The sequence below is a fragment of the Doryrhamphus excisus genome, chromosome 1 (genome assembly GCF_030265055.1).
Source record: "Doryrhamphus excisus isolate RoL2022-K1 chromosome 1, RoL_Dexc_1.0, whole genome shotgun sequence".
Taxonomy (NCBI): domain Eukaryota; kingdom Metazoa; phylum Chordata; class Actinopteri; order Syngnathiformes; family Syngnathidae; genus Doryrhamphus; species Doryrhamphus excisus.
Window position 1 is genome coordinate 14,937,100 of NC_080466.1, and position 17,343 is coordinate 14,954,442.

The following is a 17,343-nucleotide window of genomic DNA, read 5'->3' on the forward strand; positions in this document are numbered from 1 at the left end:
CAATATCACATTTCACCGTTGCATTCACACTTTAAATAAAGTTTGAATTAAAAAAATGGACTATACCACTCTAATCAGTCCATACGGCAAGGCGAAATATTGATTACACTTTCAGTATGACTTTGGCTGGCATCCACATATCGTGAACATATATATTTATATTATATACGTTTTTGTCGTAGTATAAATGTTACGTTTTTTCCAACTGTTATGTTTTATGTTTTTTAATAATCCCTGCGTTTTTGCGTGTAATGGTTTCGTCCAGTCAGTGCGGATACCAGCAGCATGGCAGCGCAAGAAAAATAATGAAACGCTCTTCTGAGTTTTTTGTTTGTTTCTTTTAATAGTTTATTAGTTAACGACCCACAACAACCCCAAATTAGACGAACGCTACGTTAGAACACCCGAAGAAACCCAAAACCGAATCCGTGTGGGAAAATGGTAAGTTTAAGTCTTATCCAGCAAGCTATTATTAGCCACTAGCTAACTACGGTAGCTAACTTAGCTTCGTGTCAGGTAAACGAACGCCTCATTTGACTTACGTGCCGAGGCTTTTTGATTTAAAGTGAATTACTAACAGTTTTTGTATTAACTCATATTATTCTAGTCTGGCAAATAACAGCAAATAAAGACGTTCTAATTACCCACTCCCGTCGTTTAGTTTTACTCTATTTTCATTAAGCTACATCATATGCTCCTGTGAAGCTTAAACATTATACATTTGTTTTAATGAACTAGTCTAGACGTGTAACAAAACCGAAAGAAGTAAATATTTAGTGTTCTGTATTTTAAGCTGCAATGATGTGCGACTTTGTCTCTCACAGCCTCACCGAAAGAAGAAGTCATTCATTGAGAAGAAGAAGGCGGTGACCTTTCACCTGGTCCACAGGAGTCAGAGGGACCCCCTGGTCGCCGATGAGACGGCTCCACAGCACATCCTCCTGCCCGCCGCCAAGGTACACTCATGTCACGGTCATGTTACATGTTACGCACACAGCGAGGGGGTGCCGACCAGACATTGATGGACGTCTTCTTCCAGGTGGAGGCGGAGAGGCGGCAAGAGGAGCAGAGGAAATACGGTGTCTTTTTTGACGACGACTACGACTACCTGCAGCACCTGAAGGAGGCGTCCCACCAAACTGAGCTGGTGGCTGCTGACTCCTCCGGCCATTTTCACCTCCGTGATGATGGGGAGCAGGACGATGGAGAGGAAGTTGACATGGACAACGTCATACCTGTACGTCCACTCATCCGTCACCACGTGTACTTGTGTTGAATTCCCTGCTCAAAAATGTGTCCCGGTGTCTTCCAGGGTGCTAGAATCAAGCTGCCATCGTCAGTGTTCGCCTCTGATTTCGAAGAAGATGTCGGACTTCTTAACAAGGCAGCGCCGATCTCAGGTGAGCTTGCCTTGATGACACAAGTGACACTTTAATCACTGACCACACGGGGGTGCTGTCGTTGTGCTACAACCTCAATGTGATGTTTACATTCTAATGCAGAGGTAGGGAACCTATGGCTCGGGAGCCAGGTAGGGCTCTTTTGATGACTGTATCTGGCTCTCAAGCATTTCTTACCACAATAAAAATGCATTTTTGCTAACATTTTAAAGTAAACCATCACAGAAATGACTGTTAAAAATAATATTCAAAATCAACAACTTTCTTATGCATTTTAATCCGTCCATCTATTTTCTACTGCAATACGGCCGACCATATCCATCTTTCTTGATGATATTTTCCAGGTCAAACACCAAAACTCGATTATTACTGGGTAATGCGGTAGTCTACCTCGGTCATTGAGATGTCAACATGTAAATGTAGACTCCTTTAGTCAAATAGTCACCTAGCTAAAGCTGTAGAACCAAGCCTTCTGACGAAGATGGCCAAAAGAATGAAATACATGTACGGAGCATACAAGTATGGTGCAAAACCATGCAGCAGCAGAAGTTGTATTAATGGCAACAAGTATTTGATTTATTATTAGACACTGCACTGCTCACGAAAGTGTGCTGGCCACACCCCATTGGCGTGGGGTAGTGTGCCTGGTCTACGTAATTAGAGCCCATTATATCTAAAACTGTTGGTCTTACATAAAAATGCACACATTTTATTGCATTCAATGTTTAAAAAAATGTATATGGCTCTCACAGATACACATTTTAAAATATCTGGTCTTCATGGCTCTCTTAGCCAAAAAGGTTCCCGACCCCTGTTCTAATGGGTGAACAACACATACTGGCTAGTTTTGTATTGGTTAGGAGATGGGCCCAAGATCTTAGAAGAAGAAGGCTAAGAAGAAAAGACATATTAGACATATCAGTAAGATAACAGATTCACAGATTCAGCCTTTGTTTGGTGTTTTTTCCTGGACGACGTATTTCATGCAGTGGCTATTGTCTCATCAATGTAATGTAATGGCAACATTCAATGGCTTTACACTCATATTACTCAATATAATAGACATAATAAATAAGCAATTAAGCCATTTAAGATGTAAATAAAGCAACTGCTCATGTTTCCTGGGGGACCTTAGTGCCAGATGGACAGGAAGTGACGGAGGTTCTCCGCTGAGTTTTAACTTATCGTAGATTATGGCCCTAAGTAGACAATGTTTTTTATTATTAGTATTATTATTATTATTATTATTATTATTATTATGTTATTGTGTGAGATGATTTAAACCTACAATAACTGCCTGTTCTGGCATCACAGTTGATGTTTTGGCGACACTTAGTGGCCAATGTGTAGTACTGCATACACTTTCTGACTTGTATATTTGTATATTATATTTGTATATTTGTATTTTAGTTCATGTAGCTATTTTTATGCTTGAAAATACTAAATTTAGGCCAAGAATATGTACAATTTCCTTAAATATTATTCTTATTTTTTTACTAATAAGAGGCTGTATTCAACGACTAAAGAGCAATCATCGATGAATTTTAGTGAGGGAGAGATATTCAAACCGCGATGTAGCGAGGGGAGAGTCTAAGTGCTGATTGCCATGTGTTTTCTGTCAGGACCACGTCTGGACCTGGACCCGGACATTGTGGCCGCTCTCGACTTGGACTTTGACTACGAAGACCCCGAAAACGAGCTGGAAGATGACTTCATCGTCAAAGCTAACCGTGCGTGCGGCACCATCGAGCCCAGGTGTTTAAGAGGGGCGGGGCTTATCTGCCAGGCAGCCACCTGATTCAAATTTCAGCTCAACATTTGAACTTCCTGTTTGACAGAGGCGATGGTGATGAAGAGGATGAGTGGGAGGACACAGACGACAAAGGCGATTTCGGCTCAGAGAGCGGGCTGTCAGAAGACGGCGGACCTCGTGAGTTCCTCTTCTCAGACGTAGAGACGAAGAGTCGCTTCACCGAGTACTCGATGACCTCGTCGGTGATTAGGAGGAACGAGCAGCTCACCCTGCTGGACGACCGCTTTGAGAAGGTGAGTGGCTGTTAACCTTGGCGCCCGGTTGGCTTTTGCGTTGGCGTTTTACAGGAAGCGTGCGTTGTCCAGATTTACGAACAGTACGATGACGATGAGATCGGCGCCCTGGACAACACGGAGCTGGAAGGCTTCATCCAGCTGGACAGCGCTCGACTGGAGGAAGTCATCAAAGACTACTTTGTCCAGAAAGACAAAGAGTGAGTCCAGAACTACTGCAGGGACGCCTCATGTCAATGTCCGAGTCTCTGATCCTGTTTCTGCTTCAGCTCGCTGAGGCCTGATGACTTGGGCCCGAAAGAACTTCCTGTCTTACAAGAGGAGGAAGATGATGACGACGACGAGGTGGAGGAGATGGAAACGTTGCTGATCAAGGAGCCAGAAGAGAAATGGGACTGCGAGACCATCATTAGTGAGTCCCATCACCCTCAGCTAGCTTTATACTGCCCTCCCCGGTCCACCTGAGCCGGTCCGTGGGTCAAAAGGTTGGGGACCACTGATCTCGACCACATGTCTCAACTCAAGGCCCACGGCCTTGTTTATAAAATAGCTAAAACCAGTAAAGTAATAGACTGGTCCTGTAGCATTATTAGCATCAAGTTATATTTAGCACTAATTGCACAACCATTGTTACTACTGGTGCCTAATTGGACTCAAACTTACCCGGGCATTAAAATCAGTAGTTTTTGTCCGGGCGTTGAGAGGATGACGAAGAGGTGCTCGACAACAATAACTTTATTGACACATCCACGCTAAAACTACTATACCGGTACATGCCCCTCCTTTTTCCTGGCTCATCCAATCAGCTGTCAGGACACGTCCACAGCCTCAGAGACAGGAAGTGGACATTTTTCAGGCAGGATAACAATGCACACCAACACGGAAACCCATTTTATTGAACTAAATTCTGTTTTGTTTTGTTTTTTCATTTTATTTTTTCGATTCCGTTTTTTTACCCGTTTTTTTTTTTTACAAAATTCTGTTTTTTTTTTTCATTTTTATTTTTTTAATTCCGTTTTTTACCCATTTTATTCATTTTTTTAATTCTGTTTTTTTTACCCTAGTGAGGATAAGCGGTATAATCCTGAGGGTTATCGTGTGTAGCCGCTCTGAGGCCAAAACTCAATACTATGGGTCGAAAATAAGCATAATAGGTTTTTTACCCGTTTTTTTTTTTGTTGGTTTTTTTACCCTACTGAGGATAAGCGGTATAATCCTGAGGGTTATCATGTGTAGCCGCTCTGTAGGAGTCCAAAACTCAATACTATGGGTCAAAAATAAGCATAATAGGTCTTGGTACATTTGATACATCACTGGACAATTGTGCCCAGTATTTCAGGAACGGATGTAGCTTTGCTAACGTTTCATTGCTACAAAATCCTCAACCAAAGACCATATCCATGCTTGTGATTAAAGAAGACATAGGTCCAGAGGCTATTTTTTATGACACTCTTATTTTATTGCCTATTTTGAAGACCGGACATTTGTGTGTACTGTGTACACACTTACTATACATCGTATTGAGGAATTGTACTGCAGGAAATAAGTCAAATCATTTTTAGTTAAAGTGAGATGAAAGTTGTCACGAAATACATTTTGGCACCAGTATTTTGGTGCAAGACGTGTGGCTCAACGTAAGACAAAGATGACTGCTTCCAGAAGTCCTCACCGATAATTGGTAACCACCTACCTGTGGTCCCCCCCCCCAGGCACCTACTCCAACATCCACAACAGACCCAAAGTCATCGACCATCCTCCAAAGGTACCGAGCCGTGCCCCTGCCTCCTTTCAACCAGATGGGGGAAAAAAATGATCCAATCACAGGCGATCGTGTCTTTTGCTGCTCTCCAGGTGAAGCCCATCCGCGTGTCCAACAGAAGCGGCGTTCCCCTGGACGTCCTCCCCGCCAGAGGGCCCACCAGCAAGCAGGCCGAGCGCATGAGCAGGATCAACGACTCTGACCTGCCTCGCGTCTCCACTCAGGCCCGCCACAAGGACGAGGGCACGGAGGAGAGGAAAGCCCGGAAGCAGGCCATCAAGGGGGAGCGCAAGGTGAGGGGAAGTCGCGTCAAAGAATAGAATAGAAAGAATAGAATAGGCGTTATACAAAGTGAGTAGGAGTACAAATATGGCCGAATAACGTGCCCCTACACAGATTACGACACAAGACAAAAATGACCAAACTAAAGACATTGGGCAACACGGCGGTCGAGTGGTTAGCGCGCAGACCTCACAGCTAGGAGACCAGGGTTCAATTCCACCCTCGGCCATCTCTGTGTGGAGTTTGCATGTTCTCCCCGTGCATGCGTGGGTTTTCTCCGGGTACTCCGGTTTCCTCCCACATTCCAAAAACATGCTAGGTTAATTAGCCACTCCAAATTGTCCATAGGTATGAATGTGAGTGTGAATGGTTGTTTGTCTATATGTGCCCCGTGATTGGCTGGCCACCAGTCCAGGGTGGACCCCACCTCTCGCCCGAAGACAGCTGGGATAGGCTCCAGCACCCAGTGGCCAAAATTTCTATACACAGGAGGTGTTGCACTAATTAGGAGCAGTAGGGGGTACACGGTGGCGGCCTTAGCGTTCCACATCAACATGACAACACAAACACATCAGGTATTACTTAAATTAAACAGAAATGTGTATAATTATGAACATATATACAATATTTACAATATAACCCAAGTGTTCTATAATCAAAGTCAAATAAAACTGCTCACCCTTTCGAGACCTCCTGCAGTCAACTAGCAGCCTAAAATTAGCTTGTGCAATTAGTTCCATTTCCTGTTCATTTTTCATTTGCAGGAAAGGCGAGTGGAGAAGAAGGCCAACAAGACGGCGTTCAAGGAGGAAAAGGCGCGTCAGGAGAAGCAGATGTTGAACCTGAGGAACAACATCCAGGGTCTCAAACTGTCGTAAAAACATCTCAGATGTTGTCAAAAGTTGGACTGGATCACGACTCCCACCCGGCATTGCCCCGAAGACGTGATGCTGGTTTCGAAATCGCTTTGGTTTTTTTTATGTTATGTTGGTTCAGCTGCTCGGCATCGGAACCAATCCCAGAGCTCAAACCACGCAAATAAAAATGTTTATTTCAGTAACACGAACTAACAATCTCCTGCTGAGGGAACCCGTTTTTCCAGTCGGTGGGTCACCGTAGCAACGGCGTCACGTAGGCGTGATGCTGAATCACGGTACATTCCTTAAAGGGGAGAGGCGTGGCTCATCAGAAGACAAAAGTCTTGGGACGTCCATCGAACTGACAGCTTGTCCATCTCAAGTTCCACACGATGGAGGTCTGTCTTCTACCTCTCGGTGTAACCCCAAGCTGTGGCTCCATCACCCAGGTCCACTTGCACCTCCACATGCGTGCAATCATAAGCAGACTCCCCTTCCTCCTCCTCCTCCACCTCCTCCACCTCCTGCTCCTCCTCCTCTGGATGGATGGGAATGCTTTCCGTTGCCGTAGACTCGCATGAGGAGTCCTCACCACACCGGGAGATCAACCGGACGTCTTCCACACCAGAGACCATTTCCACCCTGCAGTCGGCGTCCATGTTGCACTCGCCTTTCGACAAAATGCGGCCTGATCGCTGTGAGAAGATGTCGGATGTTTGTTTTGTTTCTTCACAAAAGCGTGTCGCTGTGCGTATCCATGCATGGAGATGGTCTTACCAGGCTTTTTGGAAGCTCATCTTTGTTGATCTTCATGGTCCACGCCCTCAGCTTCCAGATGGCGAGGGCCAACCCGGTGATGATGATGAATAAGAACGTCAGCAGGAGAGCCAGCATCATTGGCTCTAAAGCTGACACACACACACACACACACACAGTGAGTCACAATGGTGCTCAATGACACTAACACTGCAGGACACTCACCAGACTCGTCCACACACACGGGTTCCGTCTTCTGGAACGCAACATAGCGTCCGGCCCGGTCGCTCATGGCGCCCGTCAGCGTGACGCAATGGTCCGCTCCGTCTGGGAACAACATATCTACTCTGCACGTCTTCTGTTCAATTTGACAGGAACCTCGGACGTCCCCCTGAGACTGAAAGGAGGACCGTGGTAACGTTTGATGGCGGCGGTTACTACAGCGAATGATGGAATCCGTCTTACGCCATGCGGGGACACGCTGAAGTCCAAACTGACAGCCGACATCCTGGTGGCCTGTCTCAGTTCCGGGTAATAACGCAGCGGATTCGGGAAGGTCACGACTGTCCCCGAGTCGTCCGCCCTTACGTGCACGGGAGGGAAGTCCAACTGGCCTGCAAACGGAGCAGCGTCACTCACATGGGAGCAAAAGGGCGGGGGGAGGAAGGCGTACGCGTCACTCACACGTCACGTCGGCCATCTTCAAGTGGTTGAAGGTAAACGTCTTGGACACGTTGGCGGAGAAACGTCGGCCCCGCGCCGCCGTCAGCGTGACGTAATGGACGTCCATGACGCTCTCCAGCGAGTCCCACACCAGGGCGCTCACGTTGTCGTACTTGTGCTCTGCCGTTACGTCCTCCAGGTGGCGTCTAAAGACGGGAGTCGGACACACGGGACACAAACACACACAGAAGGTGCGGGGGGGGGGTGATCTCACCTGTCGGAGCTTCCCACGTACACCTGGAAGCTGGTGGGCGCCTCGTCGCCGCCGTAATCCCAGTTGACGCTGGCCAGCGCATTGCGACAGGTGACCGTCACGTTGGTGGGTGGAGCCACTGCACACAGGGAGAACGTCCACGTTGCTCATTTTCACAATTGGAATGTTCTGAACTCCTGTTTCCATGCTCATGTGCTGCCAAGAGTCAAACGTAGGGCGCCAGACGTTGTCGCCATGTGAATCATCACCATCCACATTGTGCCTCCTTTAAAATCGGGTGAGTTGAACACGGGTTCGATTCCGTGGGCTGGCCACCTGACATTTGACCTTTAAAGCAGCAGATCAACATGAAAATATTTCTTCTTCGTTGGTTTTTAAAAGGTGTGCCAGCCAGGTCCAATATTTCCCATAAGCTATTTAGGTGTGTCTTTCTTAACAAACATCAAAGTTTTATCACTGTCACGTTGGCCAATCAGGCAAAGGTGACAAGAAGGCTGGAGTTTGAACCTTGAACACATCACTTCTTTGAAACGCACCCGTTGTTGTTGTTTTTTTAGCTTTTTAAAACAGATGTTTTGTAAAACTATTCTTAAAGTGAAACTTAATTCTAAGTACTTAATTTTTAAGTCCTTCCTCCTCATTAGTCCAAACGTTACACCGTCAACAATCACTGCCAAGGACTTTTTCCACATGAACACAATCATGAACAAGACAAAAAAAAGTGACATTCGTTGATTATTATGCATATACATCTATGTAGTTATTGTATATATTAACAACATAAACAGCTTGCTTGTGTGCGAAAACGTGTTTCTGCAAAAAGCGTCAAGTAAAGAAGTGACAAACAAACCAGGCTGAGCGGACGCCACGGCGACGAGCAACATCCACAGGGCCCTGAACGCACCACCCGGCAGCATGCTTCACGTGGTGAGACTCCCCTGCGGCACGCGCGTCAAACTCCCGCACGAGCTCATCACAAACGGAAGCTTCTCGTCGATCGCGTCTTTTTTTGGCTTTCGTATTCTTTAGTTCTTCTTGGTTCTTCGTCGTTGGTTCAAAGCGTCCGTCTACCACGATCACCTGCCCAAACCGGAAGTCACCTGGTGACGTCACAGCGCTTTGACGCATTAAGAGGCAGTGGAATGAAGTAAAACAGGAAGAACAAATGGAACAAACGAGCAAAACAAAGATCTTCATCATTTATAATACACCTTTTTTCAGCAATACTACTATAATGGTTATCATTAGTATTTGAATGTATTTCTTTCATTTGGCCCCAGAGAGAAATTCAATGAAAATATAGTAATAATGCTATGCTATTGGGAAGGTGCGGCCTCAGGTGAGGTCTGAACTTGGAACGCTGAATCACAGCAGTGGTTTGTTTACCAGCGTGTCTGCCTACGGCATCCAGCTTGGAGACAAAATGAAATCCTCTTAAAGGATTACAGCGACATCACTGATGAGCGCTGATGACAATAGTCAAGCGCGCAAAGATTACTATAGCCACAAACTAGACGAGGACGCTAACTAGAAGATTCGAGTCCTGGTGCGCAACCAACCAATCAAAGCACTCGACGGTCGAGTTGCTCAACAGCCAACCAATAAAAGAGCAAGAAAGCCTCGAGGTCACCAACTGACTAACCAAGCCAATCAGTGAACTCACCATGCTATACTTCACAATTTTATGAAATATTATCACATTAGGATCATAATATTTTGACTTGATTCCCATGATGACATAACTTCTTTTCACTAAACAAATTTATTTTGTTCCTAGTAATGTTACAACTTAAAAAAATATATATCTTTTTTTTCTTATTCACAATATTTTGACAATTTTTTAAATGAATAATATTTCAACTCTAATGACCAAAACATTACATTATTTTTCCTTGTAAAATTACAGGCTCATTTGGGTGAAATTGTTTTCTTGAAATATTACAGATGTTTTTTTTTAATTTTTACTCTTGTTTTTAACATTCTTTTTATCCGATATCCGATATTTTATCCGATATTGGATTTTTGCCGAAAACCATCCAATTCTCAATTTCCGATACCGATATCAGCCGATACCAATACCGATATGTGTAACATGACATATCTCCTGTGGTGGAATGAACACATGTTTCGTATACAGCATTTTAAAAAAATATCGATTTTCATGATCCGGAACAATTCTGATCAGCCAATATTGCATTTTTATGCTGATAATTATGCGTATCGATAATTATCGGACATCCCAAATTATTTCCATCATATTTTGACTTTATTCTGGTAAGATTATAACTTTTTCTGCAACTTTTTTCACTGTTTTGTTTGTTTCTCATAATATTATTCCACTCTATGCTACTAAAATGACGTTTATTTCCTCTTTTTATTCTCATTTTTTTGCCATTGTTTGTTTTTTTTGTCGTTTTGTTGAATCATATTTTTAGAATACGTATGCGGCGTGCCAATAAAAAAAAACATCAGTGGGCCGTAATTGGCCTCCAAGCCGCACTTTGGACACCCTTAAACGAAACAAACCAATCAACTAACTCATGGATTGATTGACCAGCTAATTGATGAAGCAAGTGGACCAAACGAGGGATCCAGCAAACACACGAGCAATCAATCAGCGAACTAACCATCCATTTTTTTGAAGTGTTAGCCAGTTAGCCCGTGGTTAGCTCGCTAGCTAGCAAGCTAGCGAGTGTTAGCCAGTGTCCTGTGGTGTAAACAATCAATACTAGGAGTGGAAAGATGACTGTATGTGTTTTATTTCATGCCCACAGCAATGTTAAAAACACATTTAGAAAGTCAATAGAAAGGTTTTCTATTTTCTAACTACAATATATTGATTCCTATATTGCAGAAATTCGTTGCCTGAGAGACGGCTGTACCAATACCGATATGTGTAACATGACATATCTCCTGTGGTGGAATGAACACATGTTTCGTATACAGCATTTTAAAAAAATATCGATTTTCATGATCCGGAACAATTCTGATCAGCCAATATTGCATTTTTATGCTGATAATTATGCGTATCGATAATTATCGGACATCCCAAATTATTTCCATCATATTTTGACTTTATTCTGGTAAGATTATAACTTTTTCTGCAACTTTTTTCACTGTTTTGTTTGTTTCTCATAATATTATTCCACTCTATGCTACTAAAATGACGTTTATTTCCTCTTTTTATTCTCATTTTTTTGCCATTGTTTGTTTTTTTTGTCGTTTTGTTGAATCATATTTTTAGAATACGTATGCGGCGTGCCAATAAAAAAAAACATCAGTGGGCCGTAATTGGCCTCCAAGCCGCACTTTCGACACCCTTAAACGAAACAAACCAATCAACTAACTCATGGATTGATTGACCAGCTAATTGATGAAGCAAGTGGACCAAACGAGGGATCCAGCAAACACACGAGCAATCAATCAGCGAACTAACCATCCGACCAATGGGGACACTCTGGACATCTGATGGGGATTAATCATCATGGGTGTCATGACAGGCCCCTCGGTACCCGTGACGGTCCTGCTGGTCTCCACGCTGCGAGCGTGCTATTCCCGCCACGTGACGAGTAATTACAGCTGCAGGCTGCACGCTAATCCTCCACGCACAAATCCGGCCCAGACAGATGTTGAACGGTGGAATGGTGGACATGTCTCGCATTGATTCCGACGGCCACGCTACTTCCGAGCTCACCTGCTCACTTAGCTGACAGCTAGCTGCCGGATTAGCATTGGCACATTTCAGCTACTCCAGACTTGTCCAAAAGTTTCCCGTAAACTGAAAAATCCAAGTATGGACGGGTTTATTTGATGTTTTACATTTTGTAAAATCCCTCCTTTACTGTGGCTATCTTTATTCTCCTAATATTAGAACGGAATTTGCTAAATTTGAACGTCATTCTTTTTTTATTTGTTTCTCATAATATTATGATGTTTTTTCCTCAATATTTCAATTTGAAGCTTTTAAAAATTATTTTTTTTCTAGAATACCATGACTTTATTCAAGTGTTTGGCTTCTTACGTTTACAAAAAATAACTTTGAGGCTAACTAGGCTAGCTAGGCTAACTAGCTAGCGAGCTAACCAGTTAGCCAGTGGTTAACTAGCTAGCTCGCAGGATCATGGGTTTAGACCGTGAGACAGGTTAGTTTTTTTCAGTAATTGAATTTAGTTTTGTTTCTCATAATATTATGACTGTTTTTCCTTAATATTTCAACCTGAAGCTTTTAAAAATGATTTTTTTTCCCAGAATATCGTGACTTTATTCAAGTGTTAGCCAGTTAGCCCTAGCTAGCAAGGAACGTGAGCTGGGTTTAGACCGTCGTGAGAAGGTTAGTTTAACCCTCCTGATGATGTGCCGTTGCAACAGTAACCGAATTGTGTTTTGTTTCTCTTAATAATATGACTGTTTTTTCTTAATATTTAAACTTGAAGCTTTTAAAAATGAAATATTTTTTTCCACAATATCGTGACTTTATTGAAGTGTTAACCAGTTAGCCCGTGGTTAGCTCGCTAGCTAGCAAGCGAGTAAGCTAACCAGTTAGTCAGTGGTTAGTTCGCCAGCTCGTGAGAACGTGAGCTGGGTTTAGACCTTCGTGAGACAGGTTAGTGTTACCCTGCTGATGATGTGCCGTTGCGAACCGAATTTTGTTTTGTTTCTCATAATATTATGACGTTTTTTTCCTAATATTTCAATTTGGAGCTTTTGAAAATGAAACATTTTTCCAGAATATCGCGATTTTTTTGAAGTGTTAGCCAGTTAGCCCGTGGTTAGCTCGCTAGCTAGCAAGCTAGCGAGTGTTAGCCAGTGTCCTGTGGTGTAAACAATCAATACTAGGAGTGGAAAGATGACTGTATGTGTTTTATTTCATGCCCACAGCAATGTTAAAAACACATTTAGAAAGTCAATAGAAAGGTTTTCTATTTTCTAACTACAATATATTGATTCCTATATTGCAGAAATTCGTTGCCTGAGAGACGGCTGTATTTGGATCACTTTATGCATCTCCAGAGAGGACTGCAGTGGAAGTGTGAGCATACTTTCATCCCATTTAAACAGTAACATCCTCATTTTCATTCCTCATAAATTGGACTGAAGGTATTGTGTTTATTATTATTATTCATTCAACGCAGCATTGTGTATTGATAATGTGTGGAGGTTTTTTTAGGTGATAAAGAACGCAACCAATCAGGTTGCGTGTTGCTGTAAAGTTAATGTGTCAAACTCTTTGTGTCCTCGCCTTTTAAAATTCACGGGTTTTCACCTTGACGGCGCTGTGGCCAAACGTGCCACTCGCTCTCGTGTCTAATCCTTCCAAAAGATATGTGGTCAAAAAGGCGGGTCAGGTGTTGCGTGTCATGCAATATTTCAATCAGGATTAATGCAGGTCGGCGGCACGCCACAGAACCATGGCGGCAGTCTCTTGTGTGTAAAAATGGCACACATGCTCACAGTAGACTGCAACAGTCTAGAGCACGGGTGTCCAAAGTGCGGTCGGGGGCCATTTGTAGCCTGTGGCTGTTTTTTATTGGCCCCTCACACATTCTGAAAATATAACTGAACAAGAAAACTGAAACAAAAACAACAGAAAAAATGAAAAATCAGTAGTCATTTTGTAAGAATAAGTAATTACATTTTCATTCATCCACAAAAAGTCATAATTTTATGATGTTGTAATACATAGTGGTGTGAAAAAGTGTTTGCCCCCTTCCTGATTTATTTGTCTTCTTTGTCACACTCAAATGTCACAACAAAACTGAACACAAAATGCACTTTTTAAATGAAATGTTTTAGTAGTAAGGGAGAAAAAAATCCAAACCAAATGGCCCTGTGTGAATAACCAATCATGTCCCCCCTTCCCAGAAAGAAACTAATTGAGATCTATTAGTGTGGAAAAGATTATAAAGCCATTTCTAAATATTTGGGACTCCAGCAAACCACAGCAAGAGCCATTAGCCACAAACGGTGAAAACATGGAACAGTGGGGAACCTTCCCAGGGGTGGCCGGCCAACCAAAATTACCCTAAGAGCGCATCCAAGAGGTCACAAAAGACCCCACAATCACCTTTTCCACACAGCACCAAGTAGCTTTGGATTGTTTTTCCTCCCATAAAAATAAAAAGATGCATTCTGTTTCTTGTCATTGACTAATATTTGCATTTATTTGTGTGACAAACGTGCAAAAAAAAAATCAGGAAGGGGTAGACACTTTTTTCACACCACCGTGTAATATATAATAAAGGAAAAATAATATTAATGTCATTAATAATAATGTCATTTAAGTGTTTATTAGAAGTTGTAATACACAAAACAAAATAAAGTTGTAATTTTTGGAAAGTCCGGTTGTTCTAATATGATGAGAATAAAGTCATGGTATTATGAGAAGAAAATATACATGCAAATGATAATAATTTTTTTTTTTGAGATGCAGCTTCTTGAAATGTATCTAAAAAATATGAAAGTGGCCCATATTTCTTATGTTGATGTTGTTTATGACTTTATTATGTTGATGATGCTGATGATATTGCAGCTTTTGATGATGTCGCCGTATGCTGATGCTGAGGCCGCATGTGCGCGCACGTGAGCTGCTCCCCCTCCCATCAAGGCCGGACCGACCGCCGCCCACCCCCTCCCTTCTGTTTCCTCCTCAAAGCCCCGGCCCGCCAGCTGGACTCGTATCACGGTCCACAAGCCAACACGTCGTCTGGGAATGATGATGCGCGGGCTCCTGGAGAGCAGCTGGAGGAGGTTCGGCCCAGCGGGCCGGGGATCGTACGACTGGGTCACGACGGCACCTTCAGGCCAGGACAAGCAGGTCAGTGTGAAGGTTCTGTCCTTGTTAGTAGTTAGTCAGCTGGTGAGCAGGATTACAGCAGCAAGTGAAGACACATTCAGGTGTAACGTGTCATGGAGTAACACATGATGAAAATATCACCATTGTTATTGACTGATTCATGAAGAGAAGTTCAAACTGATCTGGTCATTTTGTCACGCTTGTTGCTTGGGCATCTGGTCTGGTTCAGGCCTCGGGCAAGACCCAGGACACATTGGAGAGACTATGTCTCTCAATTGGAAGTCTTGGCTTCCCCGCTTAGGCTTCTACCCCCTGCGACCTGACCTCGGACAAGCGGTAGAACATGTTTAAATGGTTGATTGGATTAATGGAACCAGGCCCAACAGGGCATGAACTCTTCAACTGAAATGAGACACGTGACGTCCGCACCCAAGAACCACAAGATCCACACCTGAAGGCTGCTGGGTCAAGAACATAAGGGAGGAATTTTATGACATGGCTGTCCCCCAGTTTGGTTTTTTATGTTCTCGTCGGATCAGACTTTGGCTCATCCATCACTTGTGCGTATCGTCTCACCGAGGATCACACTGAGAACATCAGCTAGTGGTTTGTTTGAACAGGATGGGGCCCAGCCTGGACCTTCTCCATTATGTCAGACCTGGATGGATGTGCTCGGGAATCAAAACAAACATTCTGTTAGCGTAAACGTGATTACTTAGCTTTGCACTAGGTGGACATGAAGCGTCCCCCAGCTATCAGAGACCAAAGGTCTGCACCTTCAAAGAGATGATGATGGTGTTTGTCGCCCTCTGCTGGCCGATATATAATACGGCCACTCAGGTGCAATTATCAAGATTTGTCCTGCATCCTCAAAGGAGCCAATTATTAATTAAATGATCAAATAATACGACATGTAATACATGAAAATTGAATTAATCATTGATTAATTGTGACAACAAATAGCTGAAGATAATTGTTGGTTGAAGTTTGGTTGAAAGTAAAACATTGTTAGCTGGACTTGTTGAAATTAATGTTGACATTAACACGTGCAGGGTTTCAACTGGAACGACCTGGGAGAGGACAGGAAGTACGAGCTGCTGGTCTACGTGGTCCTCCCCGTGGTGTCAGTGCTCCTGCTGGCCCTGGTGGCCATCTTGGTGTACCGCCGCTGCTCACGCTCCAAGCTGGGCCTGGCCAGTATCATCGCTCTGGACCTGCAGGACGCCGAGAGCAGCGCAGAGTTCCTGTCCTCGCTGACCCGCAACGCCGAGCGCCACGCCAGCACCAGCTCCACCGGCTCTGACGGCGTCTTCGTCATGGTGTACCTCCCCCCACCTTATGAAGAGACCCTCACCAAGATCACCCGGGCCGCCAGCCTCAGCAGCTCCAAGGACGCAGAGTCCATCAAGATTGAGGACCTGGAGGCCAAGCTGTGCCCGGAGATCAGGTCCAGCGGTCGCTACGTGTGATCAGACACTCGTCTCTCTCTCTCTTTTTTAAAGCTTGTCAACAAAGTTGAATCAGTTTAACCTTTGACCCCACTTTTGGTTTCATGTTAGCCTGATTCCTCGCAGTGATCCAGTGAGCTAGCTGCTCAGAACCACACTTACACCCCACTGTACACGGGACCAAGCCAACATTGACCCCGAACGCTGCTCTGGAAGAATGCTGGTCACCTTTTGGCATCCGTCCTGTCAATCCGGAGTCAGAAGTCCAGTTTCCACCAAGCAGCACACCTTCTGGTCCATACCGTATTGTAATGTACCATAATATAACGTAATATACCATAGTGCATCAGCACGTACCACAAATTAATGTACCATTGTGTACTAGTGTGTGCCACTTTTGGCATGCTTGAAGTGTTAGGATGGAGCTAGATGTTGAGATTCCATTCCACAATGGGAACAAGACTCAAACCAAGAACAATGTCCTCCATTGTTGTCCTTAGACTCTGTCCATGCGATGATGTCACTGTGCTAATGTAGCTGACCCCACCTAGACACACACACACACACACGACAAATCTACACTTGGACTTTCTAACCATAAAGGGCTTGATGGAAACACGGCTGTATTTTTTTGATTGTGGTGTTCTACCGCCCTCTGGTGTCCGTCATTGACTGTCATAAAAATACTGTAAATGTTACTCAAGCAACATCAAGATGTTCCTTTTTTTGCAACAGACATTTATAAATACAGAAAATAATATTAAATAACAATAAAGGGAAGCATTAGTCTGCACCAATCATTCATGTCTTATTGAAACACAAACAGACATGAACTTTGGTTGCACTTTAGAAACCTACAATACAGTAAAACACTGGTGCCTTGGTTAACGTCATTAATCCGACTCAAACCAAAATCGTCCCTAACCAAAGCATATTTTCTTATAGAGAATAATGTAAATCCAATAAATGTGTTCCAGACACCCAAAATGTTAACATAAAACACATTTGACAGACAATAATTAGTATTACATACAGTTAATGATGCTAACATATTTATGTACAAAT

The 17,343-nt window shown here is 43.6% G+C and overlaps 3 protein-coding genes across 8 annotated transcripts; 2 read left to right on the plus strand and 1 right to left on the minus strand.

Moving 5' to 3' along the window:
- The first annotated feature begins 247 nt into the window (after positions 1 to 247).
- On the plus strand, positions 248 to 7,999 carry ltv1 (LTV1 ribosome biogenesis factor). The gene is made up of 11 exons (XM_058080351.1): positions 248 to 441; positions 825 to 956; positions 1,040 to 1,237; positions 1,313 to 1,400; positions 3,023 to 3,155; positions 3,239 to 3,446; positions 3,519 to 3,646; positions 3,716 to 3,858; positions 5,156 to 5,208; positions 5,298 to 5,498; positions 6,252 to 7,999. The coding sequence occupies exons 1-11, from the start codon at positions 439 to 441 to the stop codon at positions 6,363 to 6,365; spliced, it is 1,401 nt and encodes a 466-aa protein (XP_057936334.1). The 5' UTR covers positions 248 to 438; the 3' UTR covers positions 6,366 to 7,999.
- ifngr1 (interferon gamma receptor 1) lies at positions 6,519 to 9,560 on the minus strand. 2 transcript variants are annotated; one of them, XM_058080340.1, is made up of 8 exons: positions 9,424 to 9,560; positions 8,888 to 9,117; positions 8,038 to 8,155; positions 7,785 to 7,969; positions 7,566 to 7,714; positions 7,326 to 7,497; positions 7,122 to 7,252; positions 6,519 to 7,039 (listed from the first exon to the last, which is right to left on the minus strand). In XM_058080340.1, exons 2-8 carry the CDS (start codon positions 8,952 to 8,954, stop codon positions 6,752 to 6,754), a joined length of 1,110 nt encoding a protein of 369 aa, XP_057936323.1. In that variant the 5' UTR covers positions 8,955 to 9,117; positions 9,424 to 9,560; the 3' UTR covers positions 6,519 to 6,751. The 2 variants fall into 2 exon arrangements, with proteins under 2 accessions (XP_057936323.1, XP_057936313.1); XM_058080330.1 differs by lacking the exon at positions 9,424 to 9,560 and having other exon boundaries at positions 7,785 to 8,155; positions 8,888 to 9,180.
- A 1,828-nt stretch (positions 9,561 to 11,388) lies between these two features.
- LOC131134767 (small integral membrane protein 28-like) lies at positions 11,389 to 17,071 on the plus strand. 5 transcript variants are annotated; one of them, XM_058080396.1, is made up of 4 exons: positions 11,389 to 11,606; positions 12,996 to 13,066; positions 14,567 to 14,851; positions 15,883 to 17,071. In XM_058080396.1, the coding sequence occupies exons 3-4, from the start codon at positions 14,747 to 14,749 to the stop codon at positions 16,297 to 16,299; spliced, it is 522 nt and encodes a 173-aa protein (XP_057936379.1). In that variant the 5' UTR covers positions 11,389 to 11,606; positions 12,996 to 13,066; positions 14,567 to 14,746; the 3' UTR covers positions 16,300 to 17,071. The 5 variants fall into 5 exon arrangements, with proteins under 5 accessions (XP_057936379.1, XP_057936365.1, XP_057936356.1 ...); XM_058080382.1 differs by lacking the exon at positions 11,389 to 11,606 and adding an exon at positions 11,637 to 11,828; XM_058080373.1 differs by lacking the exon at positions 11,389 to 11,606 and adding an exon at positions 11,996 to 12,367.
- The last annotated feature ends 272 nt before the right edge of the window (positions 17,072 to 17,343 follow it).

Excerpts from the sequence above, each read along its gene's own strand:
- LOC131134767 (XM_058080396.1), top strand. The coding sequence starts at position 14,747 with ATGATGATGCGCGGGCTCCTGGAGAGCAGCTGGAGGAGGTTCGGCCCA. Across the intron at positions 14,852-15,882 it reads CTTCAGGCCAGGACAAGCAG|GGTTTCAACTGGAACGACCT; the intron begins GTCAGTGTGAAG and ends TAACACGTGCAG.
- ltv1 (XM_058080351.1), top strand. Across the intron at positions 957-1,039 it reads TCCTCCTGCCCGCCGCCAAG|GTGGAGGCGGAGAGGCGGCA; the intron begins GTACACTCATGT and ends GTCTTCTTCCAG. Across the intron at positions 3,859-5,155 it reads GGACTGCGAGACCATCATTA|GCACCTACTCCAACATCCAC; the intron begins GTGAGTCCCATC and ends CCCCCCCCCCAG.
- ifngr1 (XM_058080330.1), bottom strand. The coding sequence starts at position 9,165 with ATGCGTCAAAGCGCTGTGACGTCACCAGGTGACTTCCGGTTTGGGCAG. Across the intron at positions 8,156-8,887 it reads CGTGGCGTCCGCTCAGCCTG|TGGCTCCACCCACCAACGTG; the intron begins GTTTGTTTGTCA and ends CCCTGTGTGCAG. Across the intron at positions 7,040-7,121 it reads ATGAGCTTCCAAAAAGCCTG|CGATCAGGCCGCATTTTGTC; the intron begins GTAAGACCATCT and ends ATCTTCTCACAG.